The sequence below is a fragment of the Eublepharis macularius genome, chromosome 1 (assembly GCF_028583425.1).
Source record: "Eublepharis macularius isolate TG4126 chromosome 1, MPM_Emac_v1.0, whole genome shotgun sequence".
Lineage (NCBI taxonomy): Eukaryota > Metazoa > Chordata > Lepidosauria > Squamata > Eublepharidae > Eublepharis > Eublepharis macularius.
Genome location: NC_072790.1, coordinates 252,697,739 through 252,712,296, shown reverse-complemented (window position 1 = coordinate 252,712,296; position 14,558 = coordinate 252,697,739). Strand labels below are relative to the sequence as shown.

Genomic DNA, 14,558 nt, shown 5'->3' with positions numbered 1-14,558 from the left:
GCTCTGTGAAACGTGCTGGTCGAGGGCAAAGGCGCCCAGCCAGGCCAAAATGCACAGGAAGTGTTAGGCAAGAAAGGAAGGCCCATGGACCCTGAGCCCCCGCCCCCAGCACTGTGTTTTCTCACACTGCTAGGCAGCTGCAATGCCAAAAGGAGGTTTTGGGAATGGAGGGGGCCAGTGACACCTGGCAGAAGTCGATGCAGTGGGTGGGAGAGAGTCGCCCAAGAAGGGGGCAGGCAGACCCAAACGCGCGCTCTCTCCTGCACCCTTACTGAGGCAGCACGCCCCAAGTCTGTGACAAGAGCGGCCACAATGTGGGCATCAACTGATCCCACTCATTTTGACCCCACTCCTTCCTTCAAGGAGTTCAGGGCAGCGGGCACAGCATTCTCTTCCTCCTCACAACCCCTTTCCAAGGTAGGTTGAGAGAGAGTGTGCGCAGCCTAGCCCAAGTACCCCATAAAAACGGAGGAGCGCCACCCTCCGCCACCCTCACCTTGCCATGGATCTTCTTCATGTGGACAACGTATTCGTCGCGCTCTGGAAACCAGGAGTGGCAGATCCCGCAGGTCCAGCCGTTGCTCCTGGACCGCCCGCCTGCACTGGCCTTGCGCTGGAAACGGCCCCTCTTGCTCTTCCGCACCTCTGGAGAGCTGGGTGGGTCCTCGTCTTCGGAAGAGGAAGACGACGACTCCGAGATCTTGGTGACTGGCGGCGGGGGCTCTTCTTCGGCCGGCTCCTGCTTGGGGGTGAGGGGGGCAGCAGCAGGCTTCTTGGGGGGCTCCTCCTTTGGCTTTGCGGGCTGGTGAGTGTTCTGCTCCGGAGAGGAAAAAGGGGGTCAAACTGAGCCGCAGAGGCTGGCAAACAACTTGCCCCCAAGGGCTAAGTCCAGAGGAGAGCTTCATGCTTCTACCAAAGCAGCAGGTGACAGCATAAGGGCCAGGAAATGGGTGCGGGCACCAAACCCTTCCCCACTTAAGGATCCAAAGCTGCCTTATTCCGAGAAGCAGTGCTGGCCCATCTAGCCCAGTTCTGTCTCCTCTAACCAGTTCTCCAGGAACTTCAGCCTTTCTCAGCAGCGGTCCCCCGAGATCCTTAAAGTGGCGGGGCCAGGAACTGAACGCAGGGGGCCTCATGCAGAAAAAGCAGGTGCTCGACTTCTAAGCACAGGGCTGTTTCTAGGACAAAACCATAATGCCTGGCCTGCTCTTTGGCATCAACCGCTGTCCAAGGACCACAACACTGCCCCCCACCTGGACACCAGCAGACTAGCCCCCAACCCCCCCCCACACACACACTACAAGCAAAGGGCCTTCCAAGTGTGCAGACAATTTGCATGGCTGCCTACCAGGTGCGTGATTCATTGGAAGCCTCGCTCTCTGACAGCCCAAAACTGCATTCAGCCAGCCCCACCTTAGCTTCCAATTCTACCAGGGACTCCCCTTTCCTCCCACCCACAGTCATAAAGATTAGAAGCTCCTGCCTTCTCCCCCACCCCCGCTTAAAAACACAGCTTGAGCCCGAGGAAATAAAGCATAACAGAAAATGTTTTTAACAATTTTTTTTTTAAAAAAGCGATAAAGCTGAACTGTCCAACCAATGTGACATTCTGTAGCTATGCCGTGGTTTTCTATTACTGCACTCTGTACCATTTTGCCAACAACGGTAATGATCCCCGCTATTAATTTCTGGGGGGCAGAAATGGGTGCAAACCCCACTATCACAGACTGACTATTATGTTTTAAGGCAGGGGTGAAGAACCTTTTTTCTGCCAAGGGCCAATTGGGATATTTATAATATCATTTGCGGGCCATACAAAATTATCAACTTAAAAATTAGCCTACTACATTGAACCCCAGAAAAGACATGATCCATGGGCCCCCCCTTTCCTGTCATTTTCTCTTCACGGTGGTGGGTGTCTGCTGGAAACTACTTTGAAGGGCTACGAACTGACCTTCCCAATGTCCAACACCCACCAAACTTGCAGAGGACCTAGTCCTCACTGTCCTCTATAGACCCCCCAAGTTTCAGAGAGATTGAACTCCGGGAAAGGCATGATCCAAGGGTCCCCCCCTCTTTCCTGTCATTTTCTCTTCACAGTGGCAAAAACGGGAGTGTCTGCTGGAAGCTACTTTGAGGGGCTGGCCCTTTTTCCTTTTCCGCTATGAAGAGAAAATGACAGGAAAGGCGGGGGGGACCCATGGATCATGCCTTTCCCGGAGTTCAATGTAGCAGGCTAATTTTTAAGTTGATAATTTTGTATGGCCCGCAAATGATATTATAAATATCCCAAGGAAGACAGGATGGGCCAGAATAGGAGCTCTCTAATTGGCAGGGACAGTGGCAAAAACGGGAGTGTCTGCTGGAAGCTACTTTGAGGGGCTACAAACTGACCTTCCCAATGTCCAACACTCACCAAGCGCATGAAGCAATAGGCACAGCCTGGTTGCTTCTGTTCCCCCGGCCTACGGCGCTGGTGCCGGGTCAGGCCGGGGGGTGGGGTGGGGGGTCGTTGGGGGCCGGCATGGGCCACAGCGCCTCCTTCAGAAAGCTGCGCTCGAGGTGGCTGCTGGCTCTGCCTCAATGGATGTGCCAGCCATACGGGCCAGACCAAATGATATCGCAGGCCGGACATTCCCCACCCCTGGTTTAAGGGGTGCCCACAAGGCGCAGTGATTAAAGCTCAGCATTTGTATCACACTTTGCTTCAGGGTGTGTCTCCCACCCACACCCTCGGGCAACTCTGGATCTCACCTTCAGATGCTCCAACATTGTCCTCTTCTGGGCAAAAAGAAGGGGGCAGTCGGGGCACTTGAAGACGCTCACCCTCTGGTTGAGCAAATGCTGGTCGAAGTGCGAGGAGAGCAGAGGCTTGTGAGTAAAGACGGTGTCGCACATGGCACATTTGTAGATCATCCTGCAGAGACAAACGACCAGCAGCGCTAAGGACCAAGGAAGAAGGAGCCAGGGTGTTTCCCCCGGTCACAAAAGGAAGCCCACAAAGAAACCCTGCGTACGAGGAGCTCGAATTCTCAGCGGCAACGTTTCTCCTTGGTCCTTCTGCTGAGATATAGCCACTCAGGAGCTTTGGGGAGAGCTCTTAGGGCACTAAAGTCCACCCTGTTGCAGCTACTCCAGTCTCAAGCTTCTAAAATCAAGGGGCATCTAATGGAGTAGAGTGCTGGAGTACATCTGGCAAGACCTACATTCCAACTCCCACTCTGCCATGAAGTTCACTGGGTAACCGTGGGCCAGTCACTCTCCTTCAGCCTAGCCTACCTTACAGGTCTGTTGTAAGGCGAAGATGAGTCTGGGAGAGAGAGAACTGCAGAAGAAGAGCAGGATAGGATTAATACCATCCTCCTTAGTCCTTAATATGGACACAGAGAAACAAGGACGGTACTCAATTGAAGCAGAGCAAGCTCAGGTAACCAGACTGGGTCTGCCTGCCCCACACAGGGGAGAGCCTGAAAGGGGCAAGCACACAAAGGTGGCCTTGCACACAAGCAAACGCAAATTCACATCATGAGGTACACGCGTCTTCTGCGGGAAATGCATTCCCACGGCCAGTTCTGCAAATCCCAGGGGCACTCTTTGTGCCTGGCCACCTGCCAGCATGTCTGCCTTGAGAAGCACAAAGTGGGAAACCACCCGGATATTCACATTTTTGTGAATATCCGGGTGGTTTTCCACTTTGTGCTTCTCTGGTTTGAACCGGATGTTGGGCTTGCTGTTTTGTAAGCATGTCTGCCTTGGCATTCCCTGCCCTGCTCCTCGCCGCCTTCACCTCATGCCAAAGACTGGAGCAGCAGCAACAGGAACTCTTGGGCCTCCCGGGTAGCCCTTTGCGCTGATCTCGAAGAGTCTACGGGGCTCCGGAAGGATCTTCAAGGCCAGTTTACGAAGCACAACTGAATGGCCCAAGCCACATCCGAGCCATTCGCTTAGAACGGCACCACCAAAACACCGCTCTGCCCCGCCTGCCACGCTCCGGTGGCTACGCCCGTCATCCTTACTTGGACTGCTGGTTGCTGAACCCCGGATGCTGGGTGTAGATGTGCGCGTGGGCACTGGGGGCCGATTTGAACGCCATGGGGCAAATGGGGCACTTGTGGAAAACTTCGCAGTGGGACGTCTGGATATGGGACTTAATAGAGTTCACCCCTCCAAAGACAACAGAGCAGCTCGGGCACCTGGAGCACAAGAACACAAAAAACTCAGGGAGGAAGGAAGAGAGGCCCCCTCAGTGGGTCTGCCCTCTTTCCCTCAAACACAAAAATGCACAGATTGTTGAGTCGAGGCAAGGAAGACCCGAGTCAGCCTAGGCACTCTGACACAGTCCACAAGCGGGGTCGAATTTAAAGTCAGAACAAAGGAATTCAGAGAAGTCCTCCTGGATCAGACCAAAGGCCCAGCTAGCCTGGAATCTCGTCTCACACGAAGCCCAGAGATATACTTCCGGGAAAACCAGAAGGGTGTAAAGGCAACCTCTCTTTCAACCCCGTCACAGTGTACACTCTCTGCATCTGGCACTGAAAGGCACACTGCTAACTGTGAGCAAAAGCACGGCCATTTTTTCTTGATAGCTTGAAATACAGAGCTGTTTTTGCTTGGCCTTGAACGTGACTGTGTAGAGAAATGCTTGGCCTGCAGTAAACAACTACTGGTTGAAACCAGCTAGAGAACATGGGAAAGTTTCACTTGGAGCTGAGAAAAGAGGAGGGGCCTTTCGTCTCAGCAAGAAGGTGGGCTTTGCCTCAAAACGAAGCGAGGGGCATAGAAAGATCTTCCCTGCCATTTCAGGGTGGGCTCAGAGTGTTTTTTACTAGCTTGAAACTCTGTACCCCTTTATTCCTGGAATAAAATCTTTCCCTCTTCAAAGCTCTCTCCAAGCCTTGGTGTCATCATTGGGGAAAGCACCAGGTCACGACCCTGGCTATTTCGGCAGCATTCTGGACCCAAAGATTCCATTTAACTCTCAAGGCCTCTGGCTGTTGATGAACCCAAGTGGCCTTTTAAACGCATCTGCCAACATATTTTGTGGCAGTAAATTTTGTAAATCAATTGTACGTTGTGTAAGGGGCTCTTATATCTGTCCTGATGTTACTGCCGATCAGTTCCTCAGGATGTCCCCAAGTTTTTCTGTTACAGGACAGGGGGCGGGGGGAGAAACCCTCTCCCTCTCTCTACATGTGCGCCTGCGAGAGAAACCTGAAGCATTCAGCACACCACATGTGTCACCTTCACACTGAACGCTCCTATGGCACGTAATCAGAAGCTGCTGGCGAAAGCGCTCCGCGGGGTCCTGGGCTAAAATGGGAGTGACCAGGATCTAACAACAACAACATTCTATTTATATACCGCCCTTCAGGACAACTTAATGCCACACTCAAGAGCGGTTTACAAAGTGTGTTATTGTTATCCTCATGACAATCACCCTCTGAGGAAGACAGGTACGTGAGAGAAGTCCCACCACCCTTCCCTACCTGTAACCTATCCTCCGGGAGAAATGGAGGCACGCTTCCTTCAGGTGGGCCTCAAAGTTGGCCAAGAGAAAGTTCCCCCCACACTCCGGGCACACGTGAGGAGGGAGGTTCTTGTGCATGCGCTGGTGGGCACCGAAGCTGCAACGGTTGGGCATGATCATGGGGCAGGTACTGCACACCTGCGGGGCAAAGGAAAGGGGAAGAGGATTAGTTAATGCGAAAAAGGGGCGGGCAGAGGAAGAAGGATGTCACAGCCACAGTTGAAAAGCGTGTACTATGACACAGCAGCAGGACAAAGCAGAAGCACGAGGTGGCTGCCATGATGTCGAGCCTAGAACGGCCCCTGAAATCTGAGCACGGGGCTGGCCAGCAGCCACCCCCGGAGAAAGCCGAAACATCCTCAAGATGCGGACGCTGGACCAGCTGTTAAGTTGCAGACTAAACACAGGTGCGTATTTATGACCCGTTCCTCTCCCTTCTTCTGCATGGGCAATGCTCACTGGCAGCAGCTCTCAAGGGGGGCCCCGGCCTTTCCTCCAGCCCTGCTGCAAGATCACTGCTGAGGGCTGAACCAGAGACCCCATGCGTGCCAAGCACATGCTCCACCAAGGAGTTATGGGTCCACTCCTAAATCATTTACTTTGGCCTGCTAATTGGAAGCAGAGGGACCGTGGCTCCGTGGCCGAGCACCGGCTTGGCATGCAGAAGGCCCACAGTCCAATCCCGTCACAGGCTCTCTGATGGCAGGGGGCAGAAGAGACCCCTCTATGCCACAGCCAGGCACAACGGCCAGTCTTGAGCATAAAGCAGCTTCACGCACTCATTCTGGGCCACGTGAGGCTATGCTTGCTGAGGACAACCGAGCACTTCGCGCAATGGTCATGCAGCATCGGTCAGAAACAGGCCAGGCTCCACTCCAAGGCAAAAGCTCCGCCACATCTTTTAGCTCCGCTGAAGTCCTGACTACTACAACCAGTGGCGTGCCCACAACACACACACTTTGGATTTCACTGGGCATTGACCACACACTTCCAAGCTTTGCTCAGGAGCCAAAGGAGAAGCCACACACACAGCACCTTGTGTCTTAATTTGGCCAGAGAAGGATGCTGCCCAGTCTGCATGAATTCTCTCCAACGAAGCACACACACAATACCCTGAATGTTGTAATGTCACCCGTCAACAAGAAGGATCCTAGTTCAACCTTTCCCCTGCCGTGCTAGCTTTCTAGACGCAGGCACCTTGGGCCAAGAGGAAATGCAGATAATATGTGACCAAGTCAATACAACATTCAATAAACAAGCAAGCGTCATGAAGGAAAAGAGCAGACATGCTATCTGGGCGGACCATGAGAAGGACTATACCCCATGACATTTTGCAACCATTTTGCAACTTGTCCCCAAGACCCCTACGTTTCACCCCACCCTCCAGATTTCCAAGATGGAAGAAATCTTGGAAATCTTACCGTGGAGGAGGAGGGAGTCGCTTGCTGGAAGTGAGCTGCGAGGCCAGCTTTGTCCTTGCACTGCTCCTTGCACTCCAGGCACTGGCAGGAGTTGGTGGTGGCTGGCTCGGTGCTGCCATTCAAAGGCAGGACAGGCATATCCTGAGGCACCCCCCCGTTGGCCGTGGCCAGCGCCTCCTGTGTCATGCCCGCAGCCGCCGCTTTGCCAGCGTTCAGGGAGGCGACCGAAACCAAGGGGGTGACGTCGGGCTGGCCGATCATCTGGTCCAGGGCGATGGGCCGCATGACGAGGTGGGAGCACTGCATGACCAGCCCCTTGTCCTTGTGCTCACGCGCGTGCAAGAGGAGGCTGCACTTGTTGAAGAAGGCCAGGCGCTTGGTGCAGTGGTTGCACGTCACCTCGATGCGCATGCTGCGCCGGTCGTAGTGGCGGGCCAAGCTCTTCTCCAAGGCGAAAGCATCGCCGCACTCCAGGCAGCGGTAGCCGAGCGGTGGCAGTGTGAGGCTGGAGTCTGCCGGGGGGATCAGGTTGGGCTTGTAAGTGGGCAAGAGGTTCTTGCTGTTCAGGATCTTGTTGAAGGCCTCCACGAGGCTGGACTGGCTCCGGGAGATGACCGTGCCGGCGACGGTGGGCGAAGACTTCTGGGGCTGCATCACCACGACTGTGGTGGTGCCGTTGACCTTCTGGTTGGCCGTGGTGGTCACTGCGGCCGGCTGGGCCACTGTGCCGACGGCGGTCCTGGCGTCGGAGACTTTGGGGAGGGCCTGCGGCACCAAGCTGATGATGTTCTTGGCCACGGCTTTGCTTGGCAACACCACTGCTTTCTGCTGGGCCACGCTCGCGGCCATTAGCATGGCGCTGCTGGCATTCTGGATGGTGGAGACCGGCAGCACCGTCCCCTTGATCTTGGTGCCGTCGCCCAGCTGCACGCTGACAACTTTTGGCCCTTCGATCACCTTCAAGGGACTGGCCACCACCGTTTTGGGGCTGGGGGCCTCTGCCGCCCCCTCCTCTTTCTCTGCAGCAGCAGCAGCAGCAGCAGGGAGCACGGCCTCTTCGGCAACGGGACCCCCTTGAGCGTCATGTTCAGGAGGTAACTTGGCCGCACCAGGGTCGGAATCAGACGAGACTCTGGTGACCGTCCTGGTGATGTTTCCCGAAGAGGTTTTGATGGTCTTGATCCTCACTTTGAGGGGCCGCGAGGAATTGGATGAGGGCGAGCCCGTGCTTTCGTCTCCGTTCTCCTCTTCCTCCTCCTCCTCCCCCCCACTGGACCCATCCGGTGGGCACTGCACTGGTTTCTCGACGGGCTCCTCCTTCAGGGCTCCTCCGCCCAGCTGTTTGGGGGACACTGAGGGGCCCAGGCTTTCGTCTGCTTGCGGGGAACTTTTGAAGAACTGGTCCCGCGGGCTGCTGGGAGAGTGCTTGATCCCAGGGACGCTGCTGGAGCCGCTGTCGGGATTGGTGTCCGAACTCGGCCACGGCCCGATGGAAGAATCATCCATAGAATAGCAAACGGAGCTTGATTTCGAGTGGTCCAAAGGACTGGGCCCCTGGCAGGGTGCATCACTGTCTGACTCCTGTTTAATGGCTAAGGGAGCCAGCAGCGGAGGACTAGGAGGAAGGCCCACTCCGCCAGCGGAACAGCTTTCAAACGACTGCGGAAACGCGGGAGGGAGAGGTCCAGCACTCTCCACAGCTGGCTCCCGGCAGTCCAGCGGCTGGGCAGAAGCAAGGGTGGGGGACGGGGAGAGGGAAGGCACAGAGAGAGTTTTCTCTTTCGGTTTGCATTCGCGCGGCCTGTCGATAAGGTTGCCTGCGCTGTCCTCGTTGGGGTCGGGGCTGAAGTGTGAAAAGAGGTCAAGGCCCTTTGTCCCTTTCTCTTTCGGCGTCCAGCACTCCCCGTTAGTGGCAGCTCCCACTTCAGCTGGGCCAGCGGGCGGAGACTGGGGGACCTCAGAGGGGACGAAGCCGTTCTGCAGCAAGCGTGGGCCAATCACATGCCCGTCTTTGATGCGGGCGTCTGAGGGGTCGAGCTGCTCCGGGCAGACCGTGTTCTTTACAATGACACTAACGGTGGTGATGTCGCCGTGCGGGAGGACGTGGTCAGGGACCCCAGCCTCCACCGGACTGGGCTTGATGTGAGCTTCTGCCTCCTCAGAGCCGGAGTGGATGGCCTCGTTTGTGTCAATGTCAGGGATGTCGAAAGCTGCCAAGAGGTCGTCAAAATCTGGGGTCTTCATGTCACCCATGGCGAGGACTTCTGAAGGTTCTAGAAGGCAACAGGGAAAAGAAAAATGAACTGGGTACGGCTTCCTGGGATGGTTTGTAAAGGATGCAGCCACACAGACAAAGACATGGAGTTCATAAGGGTTTAGGAGGCCTAAGCCCTTACAAGTCTACGCAGCTACAACCATCGTATAAGGCCGTGCTTCGAATGCCCTATTTTCTGAGATTAAGTGGGTGGCAACACGGAACAGAGCCTTCTTGGTCATGGCACCAAACTGTTGTTTTTAATGTATGTCTTTCAGCCTGGCTTTAATTGTTTGAATGATGTGGGGGGTTGGGGGCTAAATGGTTTTTAAGATCAGTTTTTATGATGTGTGTTTTTAATCTGTTAGCCATCTTGGTGTCCCAGAACAGGTCAGAACGGCAGGGTATAAATGTTGTGAATAAACAAATGAACAACCTCTTTCTGCAAACTTAAGACTACCCTTTAATCAAAGACCACAGAGTGGGGTCCACTCTTTTCTCCTCCCCATCTCCCCCTTTTATCTTCTCTAAAAATCCCTGGGGGGAGGGAAAGGGGGGGAAAGAGAGAAAGGCTGGTGGCTTGATCCATTTTAATCCAGGCACGAGGCAGCTGAGAGTCCCAGTCCACCCGTCTGAAAACACACACATACACACGCACTCTGCTGGGAGGTATTCAGGAAGCTATTGGCTTACCTTGGCATCAGTAATATGCTCTCAAGCCTCACCCCAGGGAAGTAGTAAAAGGTCCCGTAGCAGCTTTAAGACTAACCAACTTTATTGAGGCACTAGCTTTCGAGAACCACAGCTCTCTTCGTCAGATGCATCTGACAAAGAGAGCTGTGATTCTCGAAAGCTTGTGCCTCAATAAAGTTGGTTAGTCTTAAAGCTGCTACTGGACTTACTACTATTTTGCAACGACACACTAACACGGCTAACTCCTCCGGATCTGTGACCCCAAGGAAGAGCACCTTCAGGACTGGTTCCAACAGTGCTGCCTCCAAGGCAGAGTCACATCGCTCCCAAACACACGCAGCATTTTCTGCCACCCCCAAGGAAATGTGACACTGGAGGGTAATGCTGAAGGGATGCCCGGCGTAAGCAACTGGGGTCGGGGGTTGAGCGTCTAGTGAAGGTCTGGAAACCCCCAAAGTTAAGCAGGGGTGAGGGCCTGTTCAGCTCTGACTCTTGAAAGCTTACTCTCTGAAAATCTTGTTGGTCTCTAAGGTGCCACTGGACTCGAATGCTGCTCCTCTCCTGTAGGCCAGCACAGCTATCCACCTAAACTATCCTCTGAAGTTTCTAGAAGGAAAAAGCCAAAACGTGAATTGATATACTGGATTTATACCTGCGTTTCCCATGAAGACGGTATCAAGGGAATAGATCATAAAGACTATGGAATGTGCCCACCCCATCTTGCAGCTTCCAAAATTTACCAGAAATCCAGGCTGCTGGAATCTGCACTTTCTGCAGTAGTCTCTGAGCACAGCCTTTAAAACAGACAAGAAGTTATTTTCCTGTTATTTTCTTTAAAATGCCACAGGAAAGTCAGAGCTATTGGACGTTACTGCTCCCGTGTCGAGTGCCACGAGAGACACGTTCCAGAGTGGTGCGCTTGTCAGAAGTCACACGAAGATGCATTCCAGCTCTGCAGAAAGAGAAGGGATTCTGCATCCCTCGTTCCCATTACGTTCCCATGGAGATCCCCTACGGACTTCCCTTGCAGGAGAATCCTGGTTCTGGCGCTCTCAGGCCCACTTTGCACACTGGCTTGGATCCACAGGAAGAGCAATTTCTGGCCTGGGCAATGTGCACGTGTCACTTCTCCCCAAATGCTGCTTTGGCCCCCAACACCTCCCCGGGACAGCATTTCAGGTTACTGGGGGCGGAAACTTTTCTGCCAGCGAAAAAGTTCCAACGGACCCAAGATGTCTTCCGCCTGAAACCCAAATGGCAGACAAGGGAGCCTTCGGGAGAACCGCAGCGGAATTCAAGAGCAAGGTGGGCTTGCCGACCCAAGAAAGGTGACTGGGTGGAGTCACCTCTCCCCAAGGAAGACGGCAAACTCTCGTCTTTGCCCCTTTGCTGAGAGGGCTACTGAGGAGGGATTTCTCTTGGGACAGAGAGGGGGGGAAAAGAACGGCAGCTATTTTGCTACTGAGGGTCCACAACACATTTGAGCTGGACTTGGTTGTTTCCAGCAGCTCTTGAGCTCCTTGAAGGGCTTGCTGTTTTGAAAGGGAGGGGGTGGCTTTTCCAATTCCCTTCCTGAACTTCCAAGAAATACCACCCCCCACCCCCCAACCAGACATTTTCTCTCTGGAGGAAGCCACCAAAGACGTGCTTGGAAGCCTGCCCTCTCCCCGGCCTCCCCGGTCTCTCAGGCACAGCTGCCATGTAGGCCAACTGGACCGGTTGCGTTGCCAACAGTTGCCTGATGCAGGTGGATTAGCTGCGAGGGGGGGGGGGGGAACGACTCTCTGGAGAAAAGGCACCCACCAGCTGTGCCTCCTGCTCTCCCAGGCCGAGTGTCTGGGCCTTGTCACAAGCGGCGGGGAGGCCCAAGAAGAGGCCTCAGTTAGACGCAGTCTCTTTCTTCAGCGGGGCTGTCATTCTGCGGCCTCGGGCATGGAAACCAAGTGGGCAAAGCTCTTCCTAGTATGGAATCTGGAAAAGCTCCAACTGGCAAATTTCTGCATTTTGAAAGGTGAGATAAAGAGGCTGGCCTGCTCCTCAGCTACCAAGACCACCTTTCATGCTCCCAAATACTGCCAAAAAGCAGAGAAACCAGGCAGCCAAAACTACAGGCCATTCCTGCTTCTCTTTCTCGTGCCTGCAAAGACTGGGCTCTTTCTCGCTGGTAACAGGAAAAGAATTCAACAGGGAGAGCTCATTTTCAGATCGGGGAAAGCCGCTCCTGTTGAAGTTCTGGCACACAGCTGTTGAAAAAGCGCAACAACCTTCGCTGGTCCCTCATAGAGAGTAGGAGTCACGCTAGCAACCACAAAACTAAAGGCACGTGCGAATGTAGGTTCAGTGTGTGGGGACAAGTGTGTGTTAAGGGACACAATTTTGTGCTTTTTTCCAGTATTGGGGATCAGTGAAGATTGTTATCCGTGTTAACAACATTGGTTATTTTATTGCCTCGAGCACTAAACATGGCGGAGAGGTAGTATAGAAGTTGCAGAAATCAATAAACTAATTAATAAACTCTAGGGGTGTAAGTGAGGGATTGAGGGAGAAAAGGAATTCATTAAAAGCAGAATACTGGGGGGGGGGCAGGAAGGAGGACCCAGGCCGGGGCACAGGGAGTTAAGAAGGGACCACAACAGAGCAAGAGAGAAGCTGTGAGAATGGGGACCCCTTCAATCAGGTGGCAAAGGAGAAAAATGACCCAAGAGAAAAGGAAAAGGAGATGATGGGGCAGGATGTACCCTGATCCACACAACCAGAGTCACTTTGGTTGGTGGAGAAATTTCTCCACCCTTTGGAGGTGGAGAAATTAAACCTAGCCAAGGCCATGTGAACAGCCTGTGGAAGAGGTGGGTATGGATCCCAGATCACCGGGACACAAGCGCTGGCTGGCAAGACCCCGCCCACTGGCATCAGAGTGTTCAAGTTTTCTATCTTCCAGGCACCCTGACCTGGATAGTCCAGGTGAGCCTGATCTTGTCAGATCTCAGAAGCTAGGCAGGGTCGGCCTTGGTTAGTAATTGGATGGGAGACCTCCAAGGAAGACCAGGGTTGCAGAGGCAGGCAACGGCAAGCCCCCTCTGTTAGTCTCTTGCGAGGAAAACCCCACCTGGGGTCGCCATAAGTCAGCTATGACTTGAGGGCACTCTCCAACACCAACCTTCCGGGCAACCTGCCGATTTCGACCTGTCTGCTGAAAACCCATCCAGTGCTTGCCAAGGTCCCCAGAAAACTGTAAAATGCCCCAAATCCCCCTGCAAGGAATCTGGGACACATTCCAGGGGACATATGCAAGCCATGCGGGTGGGGGGAGTGCTCCGGCCCAGTCCATTAGGCTTTTATTTTTTTCCCATATATATATGTCATATATGACATTTTTGACACCTGACATTTGGGCCGTGGCTCAACGGTATTTATTTATTTATAGTCCCCTTTCTCACTGAGACCCCAGGCAGATGGCGCAGCGTAAGTCCAAGCGATCAACAGTTGGGAACATTCAATATACAATACGACAGGGTGTGCATAGCAGAAATTTGAATAGAAGCATAAAATTCAAATATAAGAATGCGGAAATGAAATACTGCTGAAACAAAAGCATAAGTAATTTGACACAAAGGTCCCAGGTTCGATACCTGGCATCTCCAGTTCAACGGAAGAGGCAGGAGGGGATGTGAAAGAGCCCGGAGAGCCGCGGCCCGTCTGGCCTGGTTCCGTTTAAGGCAGCTTCATGTGAACTTCTGAACTGGCGCAATTCTTTTAAAAGAAGCCACAGGTCAGCTTTGCGTTGCCGAGGAGGGAAAGTTAAGGGAACACAAGGGAAAAGTATTTTTCTGATCCTGTCACCGATATTTCAGCCCAGAGTCCCCGTCAGCACACTTCTGCATGTTGCCAAAACACCCTCCCACAAAGGGTGCTTTTCCTCGCAATGCAATGGAGCGGGCGGCTAAGGGCAAAGCTAAACATCCTGAAAAGTCACGCATGCCAGAACCACTTATGGGGGCAGAGGGGCTGCATGCATGCATGAGGTCCTCCCCGCAGCTCAGAAGCTCTCTGCCCATCATGGAGAAGGCTCCATTTAGCCATCCCAGACATGCCAGGCCCCCGAGTGCAGTGAGGGGCATTGGCCACTCCGGTTTCTAGGACCGATCAGCTCCCAGGAAAGGGGCTACTCCGGGTACTTTCTTTCCCCTTGTGCATCCAGCTTAAGGTGGGGAAGAGAATCTCTCTCTGTCTTGCTTACCACCCTGGCCATGTACACCTGGCACCTGCTTATAAGCTGGTAGGAATGATTTACACAAGCTCACAGGAAGAGAGGTCTCTGGAGAGCCATCAACCAAGCCCCCTTGCACAGAGGCTGCGCATCTCTAATTGCCGCATACTGGGGGCCCACAGAAGGGGACCTCTCCCACTAATGGGCTTCCAGAGGCCACTGCTGGCACTAGGCCAGGTGGGTGAGATGGGCCTGATCCAACAGAGAGATTCTTATGCACTTGTACATCTGGTTTCCCAAGAGGAAGGATAGTCAGCTTCAGTGCAATGGGACACAACCAAGTGAGAGGGCTTGTGGAGTAAAAGATGGGGTGGGAGGGACAGGGAGAAAGAGGAGCAGGGGAAGAGAATGCACGGGGTGGGAGGGAGAGGTATTTCTTCCCATGATTGAGACAAG

General features: G+C 53.8%; 1 protein-coding gene across 4 annotated transcripts in view; it reads right to left on the bottom strand.

The window, feature by feature from the left end:
* The window catches only part of ZNF687 (zinc finger protein 687), a 32,773-nt gene that overhangs the window by 9,836 nt on the left and 8,379 nt on the right, over positions 1–14,558 (bottom strand). For 2 of the 4 annotated variants that reach the window (XM_054998598.1, XM_054998605.1), the window contains 5 exons: positions 6,949–9,221; positions 5,487–5,665; positions 4,017–4,193; positions 2,755–2,917; positions 497–814 (listed from right to left, as the gene is read on the bottom strand). In XM_054998598.1, coding sequence (XP_054854573.1) covers positions 497–814; positions 2,755–2,917; positions 4,017–4,193; positions 5,487–5,665; positions 6,949–9,201 — 3,090 coding nt within the window. In that variant the 5' untranslated portion in view covers positions 9,202–9,221. Of the gene's footprint in view, positions 1–496; positions 815–2,754; positions 2,918–4,016; positions 4,194–5,486; positions 5,666–6,948; positions 9,222–10,399; positions 10,468–13,524; positions 13,670–14,558 lie in introns of those variants that run through there. The other 2 variants (XM_054998591.1, XM_054998612.1) reach the window with 2 other exon arrangements.